The sequence below is a fragment of the Haemaphysalis longicornis genome, unplaced genomic scaffold (genome assembly GCF_048455015.1).
Source record: "Haemaphysalis longicornis isolate Haplotype H1 unplaced genomic scaffold, Haemaphysalis longicornis Haplotype H1 scaffold_2, whole genome shotgun sequence".
Taxonomy (NCBI): Eukaryota; Metazoa; Arthropoda; class Arachnida; order Ixodida; family Ixodidae; genus Haemaphysalis; species Haemaphysalis longicornis.
The window spans coordinates 227370343-227380582 of record NW_027526295.1 but is presented as its reverse complement, the minus strand read 5'-3'; the positions used below and the strand labels follow the sequence as shown (position 1 = coordinate 227380582).

The 10240-nt window shown below is 52.7% G+C and overlaps 1 protein-coding gene across 1 annotated transcript; it reads left to right on the top strand.

Moving 5' to 3' along the window:
• The first annotated feature begins 1413 nt into the window (after positions 1 to 1413).
• Positions 1414 to 8323, top strand: LOC144168536 (uncharacterized). Its single transcript, XM_077697499.1, has 3 exons — positions 1414 to 2932; positions 5341 to 5492; positions 8132 to 8323. The coding sequence occupies exons 1-3, from the start codon at positions 1414 to 1416 to the stop codon at positions 8321 to 8323; spliced, it is 1863 nt and encodes a 620-aa protein (XP_077553625.1).
• Positions 8324 to 10240: the final 1917 nt, after the last annotated feature.

Below are 10240 nucleotides of genomic sequence, written 5' to 3'. Positions count from 1 at the left end.
AGTTGGACGCTTTCCGGTAGTTGTTTAACTCTTCCTTCATTGCCGCCATGTCTGCGCGCATGGCTGCTATCTCAGCACTAAGCATTGCATTTTCTTCTAGCAAACGTTTCTCTGTTGGTGTGTGCGAGTTATTCGGATAGACAATCCTGACCCAGCTCAGCTGATGCAGCGATGTATGGGAGTTTTGCGAGCATTCTCGGTTTCCTCTCGTGGCGCTTGAGGAACGGCCTCGGGAGGAGGCACGTGTCTTGGACTCCGTGCGCAGCCTGCAGCCACTCGAACTCCTACCTGGTCCTCTGGAGCCGCATCTCCGTGTTTGGGATCTAGAACAGGAGTGGTCCTGGTTGCTCCTCGATCGTGGGGACGGGAACCTGGAGTGGCCCTAACGATGTGACTGGCTATTCCCCACTTGCTTTCGCCGATTCACCGGGGGCAGGAACCGCTGTGGGCACGCCTTGAACGTTGTGGTGTGGGCGCCATTGCAGAGAAGGCACTTTGGGTGTCCCTCATGTCGGTTGCTTGCAAACGGGGATCCGCATGTCTTGCACTTGGGCGTTTTCGGGGGGTTGGGACACACGTCGGCTCTGTGGTGTTACGAATGGGCCAGCGCCGCAGTACTTCCCCGCATCACTCCTCAGCTGTGCGGCGAAGCCACTCGTGCTCCTTCGAAAACAGGCGCAATCATGTCGGCAACAAGTTGCGACAAAGCCTCGTCAGACGCTTCGCTCTCTGCGCATTCGGCGGCTGCCTGCGGCGGCTGAACTTCGGCGGCTGCCTGCACAACTCGTCTCCACGCTCTTCAAGGACACAGAGGCAGGCCCCGGTGATCGCAACGGAGTCCTCCTCTCTCCCCTCTCTCGGACTCAACGTGCCCGAGGCTATGAACAGCTTACGAACTCTGGAAAGAGTGTAGTGCGTGTTCCCACGTGTTGCGTTTGACCGTTATCGCTTTTGGGTATAAATAGAGCTCCCAAGCGTTGTAACTCATTCCTGTTAGAGCAGCGAATCGATGTTGTCGCTCTGCTCGAGTCCTGTATTGTAATCTCGCCCGTCGGGGCATTGTTCTTTGGCTTCGGCTCACCTCTCGCTATGAAGTAAACAGTTACGTTGGCCTATCGGCTCTGGACATCTTCCCGGCTGCAGTCGGCCTTCACGGTCGCAACAACTGGTTGGCAGCGGTCGGATGGCAACTTCGTAACACCTGAGGCCGGCGGTGCGAGACCCAACACCACGGACGTCAAGGCGGCTTCGGACTTCGCAGAATTCACGGCGGTCAAGGGTGAGTGCGGGACTTGTCTTCACTGAGTTTTACCAGGCTTCTGAGGATAGTTGGTAGGGCGTGTGTTTTTGTTGCGTGGGTTATTCGCGCAAAACATTTTTGGAGCAGTGGGAAAGCAGTACTCTAGACCGGCCATGAATTTGAAGGCGTTGAAAAAACCGCAGTTGTTGGAGCTTGCAAAAGAGTTGCGCTTGGATGTTACGGACGCACTGAGAAAGCCAGAGCTGATACAGGCTATACTCGCTGTCGGGGCTGACGATGAGGAGCTGTCGGAATGCATTGAGCTGGTCAATGGCAGGGAGACCGCGAAACGTCAAGCCGCCGAGGCGGAGGCTGAGCGCCAGCGTGAGGAACGCGAGGAAAGAAAGCGGAAAGAGGAACGCGAGGAGAAGAAACAGGAACGAGAACGGGAACGACAGCATGAGCTGGAAATGAAACGTCTTGACATCGAGGCATCTCGATCTAGGCGTGAGAGTGACAGCAGCGCGCCAAGCGTACAGTCTGCGGCGACTGAGCGACCTACGTTGCGAATGTGTGACCTAATGCGACCCTACAAGGTAGGAGAAGACATCGGTCTTTTTTTGGTCAACTTCGAGCGTACGTGTGAGAGGGCCCAGTTTAGCCGAGACTCATGGCCGCAAAAGCTGCTTACGCTTTTGCCAGGTGAGGCATCCGACGTGATGGCCCGCTTGCCAAAGGAGGAGGCGGAGGACTATGAGAAAGTCAAGTCTAGCCTCCTGCGTAAGTACAGGCTGTCAGCAGAGGCGTTTCGCCAGAAGTTCCGTGAAGCCGAGAAAGCCAGGGGCGAGTCGTACTCTGAGTTCGCCTACAAGCTGAGGGCAAACATGGAAGAGTGGCTCAAAGAGGCAAAGGCCTTCGGAGAGCACGACAAGGTTGTTGAGTGCTTCGGTCTTGAGCAGTTTTACCGCCGCCTACCTGAAAACCTGAGACTCTGGGTGCAAGATAGGCCAGGGGTAAATACTGTGGATAAGGCAGCTCAACTAGCCGACGAGTTCATCGCACGTCGAGGTGCGCAGGGGCCGAAAGACGGCCAAAAAGAGTTCAGGCCGAGGCCTGATAAGTTAGGGCCGAAAGGCAGAGCTCCCTACGAAAAGAGCGGAGCAAAAGTGACCGAATCCGCGAATAATGAAACGGGCTCGGAAAACGAAAAGAGCGCAAACGCAGAGGCACAGCGCCGAAAAAAGGCTTTCGAAGCGCGCAAGCAGTCCGCGTGCTACAATTGTGGCGAGACAGGGCATTTCGCAGTTAGTTGCAAAAAGGGCAAGCTTGTCTTTCACATAGTACACCAGGATGAGGAGAGCAGACAACTTTTAGAGCCCTACGTACGCGAGCTTGCAGTTAACGGCAAACCGTGCCGAGTGCTTCGCGATTCCGCGGCAACAATGGACGTGGTCCACCCGTCCTACGTCGAACCGCACCAATTCACGGGCGATCACGCGTGGATAAAGCAGGCCGTAGAAGCGCAAAGCGTGTGTCTTCCGATCGCCAGGATAACCATCGATGGTCCCTTCGGAAAGCTCGAAACCGAGGCCGCTGTCTCTGCCAGCCTTCCGGCACAGTATCCGTATCTTTTCTCGAACAGGTCCGATCAGCTGCTGCGCGAAAGGGGACTCGTTTTCGGGGAAGGGATTCGCCCCGAGCGCGAACACAGTCGGCCCCTGGCGGCGGCGGGACGAACCGCTCCTAGTGTGGATGGCGCTCTCGCGTCGTCTGCTTTTTCACGTTGCGTGCGGCGCAAGACGCGTGCTGCACACGACAAAACAACCAATATGTGTGCTCGTTTGGCAGTAAGCAATGACATAGTTACCTCTACTTGCGCATTTCTTCTAGAAACGCAATAATCAGCGGCCGTTGCGGGTTAATGCGCTGGTTTAATTCCACGAAACATCTTCGCCGTGGTCACCGCTCGAGTGTGAAACGTGTTGTAAACATATTGCTTCCACACATTGCACTTTTCTTATTGTTGAGTGCAGTCGTCTGCCGTTTCGGGAACGTCGAAGGGTGCTTTTTGAAGGTGGCGTGGTGATTATTTAAAGGTTAAAAGTTTAGTACGCGAAACGGGTAAGAAGCGACAAGACCTGTGCATGCGCGTGCAAATTCCACACCCTTGTAAAATTGCGCTGCGTCCTCATATAAAGAAGAAACAAACAAAAACATTTACACTGCACACGACCCGTGCGCTATCGCCCATACATTACCGGACACGTATTTTACACCCGTAAGCGCCTGTGTGATCGTGTCGTTCCCGTGCCTTTTTCTAAAATAAATACCATTCTTGGACAGTCGTTGTTTATACTAAGGAGGAGGAATAAACATTTATTCAACTGTATCGAGTTGCTAATTTTACGTATTATTTAAAATACGTTTCTATGGATGCGCAAGAGTATTTAGGGGAGATGTTTCGGTAAAATTAAGCATCTGTGAGTTTGCGTTTGTCATGTGGCATTCCGTGTGTCATTTTCATATACCGACATGAATCACCTTGTCCAGAAACGTGTCTCACTCAGCATAACCAAATGCCTAATATGGTCACGTCTTAACCTCTTAAGGTGGACCTAAGTTTAAAGAAAGAGAAAACGCGTAATATAATGCCCGTTGTTGCCCACATGCGTGAGAGGTGTGTGCCATGACTCACTGTTTTTTTTTTTTTTAATTTTTTCCCACAATGCTTGCTTTCAATACAATTTTGAAAGAGGCGAGCCACAATTCCTGGACAATCTCGGACCAAAGGGGGGTTAATCAGTTTTGAAAATACGTGTTAAAATACTGCTTTACTGCTTTTTCACCGCTACAGAACACGACGACCCCTAGTGTAGTTTCGATTGTAAGTAATACTGATAACCATAGTTTGGCTTTTCGCGTTACATGCATTCTCTTCTCGCTGCTCTTGCAACGTTGGCAGGACCCCGCCCCCCCCCCCCCCCCCCTTCTTTCCCGAAAAAAAAAAACGAAATGCACCGAATTTTATTTTTTAACCAATCCTCAAGTAAATGCCAAGACAAAGGCGATATTCAGTTTACAAAACAAAGTAGTTACCGGGAACTCGTTGCGCTGATTCGCAACGAGAAATAAAAAGGAAATGTTTTACTACATCTGCAACAGCGCAACGTCATTTATTGCCATCTTTAGGGTTCGTAAGCGACCTTATACGCAAGAATGCAAGCACATCTCGCCGTTGCAGGCACCTGTTAGATTTTAAAAGGAACGGAAATGGTCAACAGAGCAGCCGTAACAGAAAATTTGTGCTCACTGTGAGGTCCCAGAAGCTTGGTTTGCACACTGTAAACCTGCTAGTCACTTTGCGAAAACCTAGCTAAACATGAGATGTTGATTGTACTGCGTGCGTTGACAATTCAATTCGCAAGTTCACTTGCGACGAAAGCTGTAAATAAGTGATCCGAAACCGTTATTCATCAAACCTTCCTTCAGAGTCGCTAAAATTTCATTTAGAAGACCCCTTAGAGCGGTTACATTTATATATCTGCACTGATCAAAATTCAGTAATCTTATGTTGCCTTTTGAACACACAAAAAATATCGCAAGCTCTTAGAAAGAATTGCGGGCAGTTAAGTAGTGTTGCCTTTTCAGGGCATCCCACAAATGCAAGATTGCGTCATGCTACCAGTGAAAGCGATTGAGATTGCCGTTGTAAACTGAATTTCAGAGATCGAGGCTTTCTGATTTGTTTCTATTTATGCTTTTATTGAAGGCTCAAAGCCATAGTCTGGAAAGATCGAGCTTGCTACGAGCCACAGCGTACAAGTTCACTGTCACAATTACGGCCATTCTGAGATTCCCGATGAGTCGTCGCTTTTTTTGGCGTAGTAATGAAAACTGACTGCCACTTCCATGCTATACATTGAACGTTGAGGAACTGAACTACAGCATACCACTCTTGTTTGCACCTTTCGTGCGCGCATACGGCGATAAAAAGGCACGAAGCCCGCCCACAGTGTGCATTCTTACGGGCCGCTCAGCGGAGCATCCACACTAGCAGCGCGACGCTGTCGCCACCTACATGTCGAGCTCGCGGCGAATAGTGTTCGCGCTGACGCGCTCGAAGGCTCGCGGACTCGGAGCGAAGGCGGCGGTTGAAAGCAGGAACGATTCGCGAAGAAAGGAGCTCGAGGGAGAGAGACTCCAATGGGAGGACAAGAACCTAGAGTACGAAATTCAACTCGAGCAGGAAGAAGTGAAGCTAGAGTTGGAATTGTTGCTCGAAAAAGACCTCGTTGTCGAGGAAAGCACCGTAGCAGACGGCAGCTGTCGTAGCAGCTGCCAGTAGCAGACGCTCGGGAGCGCGAGTCGGAGGTGACCGTTGCAGCCCCGCAGCGCGTCAAGGTTGCTGAGAGAGATAACGACGGCGCATTAGCTCAGACTGTCGGCAGAGGCGGCAGAGGGCAGTGCGTGTCCACTGAATGCGATAATGTGTCGGCGTTTGTTTTGGAGATATCGGCAGAGTGTTCGGACGGTTCAAATTCGCGGGAGGCCTTGGGAACGGCAACGGCTACCGACTTGAGCGTGAACACTTCGCGAGATAGCGACGTTTCGCGGGAGTGCGGAAACCATGAGGCTACCGAAAGGCAACACGACTCCGCTGAAACGGAGGTTGTTCCTTCGGACGGTAGTGCAGAAACGAGCGATGTGGTGGCAAAGCCTGCATCCGAGGCAGCGAACGGTTTGCACGGTTCAGTTGGGAGAAATGACGATCTCGCCACTGAGCAAGCCGATTCCGTCCTGCCACCAGCTCAGGAGGAATGCGTAACCGATGAGGTTACCGAGAGACCGCACGAGTCCGCTGAAACAGAGGTTCTTTCGTACGGTAGTGCAGAATCGAGCGACGTGGTGGCAAAGCCTGCTGCCGAGGCAGCGAGCGGTTTGCACAGCTCAGTTGGGAGTCATGACGATCTCGCCACTGAGCAAGCCGATTCCGTTCTGCCACCAGCTCAGGTAGCTGACCTCGAGCAACGGCCAGCCGAGCACGCAGAGATTCAGGTGTCGCGGGCGGCTGAGCCATCTGAGACAGGGCAGCTTGGATCTAGCGTAGCCTTGACAGCCGCAAAACAGAACGAAAACACCCTTCGGTGTTCGCTTGCTGAGGCTGTCGCCGAAAGCGCTAGGGACAACGAGGTAGTGACTGCTCAAAGCTACCAGGTGCCTAATGAGCACGTCGTGCCCTTTTCACTCCAAGCTGATGCTCCCGATGATAGGCCAACATCGGCGGAGCTAGTTGAGGTTGCGGTGTCGACTGCGGCTGAGCCGAAGTCGGGAACCGATCAGCCTAGAGGAGAGAACGTAAACACGTTCCGATGTTCGCTTGCCGAACGCGTTCGCGAAAAGGCGAGCAAGAAGGATAGAGGGAAAACTTCCGCGCGTGCTTGTGGCGCATGTTTCAGTGCGGGCACGCCCAGGGGCAAAGCTGTGAGCTCGCTTCGCGCCAAGGGAACGCCGCCTCCAGGAAGGAGTGCGCGCCTTACGTTCGAACGCTGGAAAATCTCGTTCGCTCCTCCGCGCGCTCGACCTTTGTCGAACAAGACGACCGATGTCCTTTCACGCGGTCGCAGCAGTCTCTTTCAGAGAACGGGTGCACCTAAAGTGCGATACAAATTGGGGAAAGCTCGGAGCAATGATGAGAGCTCGAATCGCAGCTCTTAGCGCGAGAAATGGCCTGTAGACGCCTGACTTTCTCAATTTCATTGTTTTTCCTGGAGCAGGTTTCGCCCTTTCCGATTACATTTCTTTTTGTGTGGGACATTTCCAATCAAGCGAAATGTCACCTTTCAGGTTTGTCAGTTGTCTAAAGTACTGCTGGGCAAAAATATAACTACAGTAGTTAGTTATTAGCGTATTTTATCGCTACTAAAAGCCTGGTAGATCTTCAGTGTTGATTTGTCTTCGCGCTTGCCGGCGATGCGGTTGTGTCTTCCTGTGTTGTTCTGTTGCTTGCCTGAGCAAGCCAGAGACGTTCTTGGGGAGCCACTACTCGTCCAGTGACCCGCCCAGTGAAGCTCCAGCACGGTGTCGTACAGCCAAGGCCTGGAGTCGAGCGTCTGCCGAACACTTCACTTCGACAGCATCCCTCCGGACAACGGTTGCAGACCCTTATCCATCGGGATCTCGGACCCCCGGCGGAGAAGCTGTTACGAATGGGCCAGCGCCGCAGTACTTCCCCGCATCACTCCTCGGCTGTGCGGCGAAGCCACTCGTGCTCCTTCGAAAACAGGCGCAATCATGTCGGCCACAAGTTGCGACAAAGCCTCGTCAGACGCTTCGCTCTCTGCGCATTCGGCGGCTGCCTGCGGCGGCTGAACTTCGGCGGCTGCCTGCACGGCTCGTCTCCACGCTCTTCAAGGACACAGAGGCAGGCCCCGGTGATCGCAACGGAGTCCTCCTCTCTCCCCTCTCTCGGACTCAACGTGCCCGAGGCTATGAACAGCTTACGAACTCTGGAAAGAGTGTAGTGCGTGTTCCCACGTGTTGCGTTTGACCGTTATCGCTTTTGGGTATAAATAGAGCTCCCAAGCGTTGTAACTCATTCCTGTTAGAGCAGCGAATCGATGTTGTCGCTCTGCTCGAGTCCTGTATTGTAACCTCGCCCGTCGGGGCATTGTTCTTTGGCTTCGGCTCACCTCTCGCTATGAAGTAAACAGTTACGTTAGCCTACGGCTTCTGGACTTCTTCACGGCTGCAACAGCGGCTGGCCGCTCGCATCATACACGCTACCACTCGTATGTCGGAGGCCACGGAGATCGGATCGGGTGCCCCCGCCCGGTCGCAACAGTGGCCTACTTGGTGGCAAATGTAGCAGTATGCTACCGTGCGCTTGTACAGGTAGCATCTCGTTATAACTCCAGCGACATAGATGCCGAACGGTACCTTCTTGCCTTTGAACGGGAGCAGAAAGGTGCCGGTGTTTCCCATCCTTCTGCAGGTGAGAGGTTCGTGGTTCGGGGCCACAATGGCGTCTTGGACTTCCTTGGGGGTGTAATTCAGGCCGATGTTGTGGATAACGCCTTTGCATGAGTTGCCTGGAGAAACGCCGTAGGACGAAACATCGAAGGTGTTATTATCAATCGCGAGTTTCATGATGGAGTTAAGCGCTACAGCGGTCTCCGGCGATAGAGTGCTTACTATGAGAACGTTCTGTTCTTCATCGATGCGGATCTTTATCTCTGCTATGCCACATTGGAGATTGGCTTCGCGTGCTATAGCCTTCATGAGGTCCATAGGGCTCACCTTGTTCAGCTGGAGGCCGTTTCGTGGACGGATTGCAAGCTTGTAGTCGTCAACGGGTAGCGGTAGGGTTTTCGGCTTGCGTGACACGTGGCCTTGGCGGAGGGCCGGTTTTAGGGGCGTCGTAGTAGGGAGATGCTGCATCTTGTGGCGATGCGACCGGCTTGTAACTTCTATCCATGGGATGTGGGCATTGTCATCTTTTTCATCTGGCGGAGGATCTTCGTGAACGTCATGCATTTCCATTGCTTCGTCTTCGGAGGGGCCTAGAGACAGGTGGGTCGCATGGCCAGCGGCCTCATCGAGCGGCCTACCGGCCATCTACAGAGGTGGGGCTGGCGTGGTCGTTGCTAAGCCTAACATTCGCCTCTAAATTTCAAGTGGGCATAAAACCGGTAAAAGTCGACTTACGGCCCGATGTTTGGTTCCGGGGATTACCTGATAACTTTAGGTATGCAGTCCGATGGTTGTAGTTGGTCACCGAAAAGATTTCACCAAAAAAACTCAAACGTTTCTGGAGCCGAGGCGAGTTCCATCTAGGCTGCTCTAACGCCACCTGGCGTTCCCTTGTGTCCATGAAATGTTTGGAACTCCCACTCAGAAAATTCACCCGGAGCTTCGAGGCGGCCGTCGATCTCCGGTACCGGGTAACACACAAGGACTTCACTAGGCCTGCTCTAAGGACTAGAAGCAAATATTGTTGCGTCATCTTAAACCATCGTCAATTGTTCACATTTTAATGCGATTTTAAAGCAAACTTTTCTACCTCTACCAGCCAACGGTTCTTTCGCGGCCTGCGGGGCAATAAACTCCCAACGCGGTGGAGGCGGCGGTGTTCGGAGGTGGGGGGGTTTGAAGTGTTTCATTAACGGAGCACACTCTAGATGACGCGGCGAACTTACCTAGCGTTCCCCGCCCCGCGCGGAGGTGCCTGCCCGCGGGCGGGAGCATTGGCGGTAAGTTGTTTTGGGCCTGTTTTGGCTAAGCTTGGCGTCCATTGCGCTCTTCCTTCGCACGGCTTTATTAACTTGTCCGACAGCACCTCCTGGGTAACACGCACCCGACGGAATTAAGTGGTCGTACGTCAAAGATACGTTAAGGATTGGTTTGTAGGGCGAGGAAACAAAATGTACAAACTGCATACAGACATTTGGCCGCTAGAGAAACGCTAACTTTTGCGCACTGCTTGCCACGAATGGGACTTCGTTTTCTAAATTGGTGAATGCCAATTCGGTTGTGTTTTAATAGGTAATACAAAAGGCGAAAGGAGCAACTGGTTGTGGTAAATAGCGATTATAAAAGTTCCCTCAGCTTTCTCGCAATTCTCAAACGTACTGAAGTAACTAGCTTAAATCGGTATAAATGGGAATCACTATGCTCACATTCCGAATGGCGCGCGGTGGTGTAGCCCCAAGGCAGCACATCAGGATGGCTAGGTCCCACTGTCTCACCCTTCGAAAGACGCTCCTCTCCGTTTTCTTTCTCCCGACTCACGGCGGGGCTACAGCAGCGGCGTACGCCGCTCTAGCCCGGCCATGGCCGACGCTGCTGTGTTCGGGACGGCGCCCCCGTGAATTCCAGGTAACGGCTGGCAGTATCTCTGGTTTCACTCTTTGTAGAGCCAGGTGTGAGAATTCAAGTATCGCTGCATGGGCAAATCTTGTGGGCGTCGTTTAAAGCTTTGCATTCCACCCACCTTCACAGCTT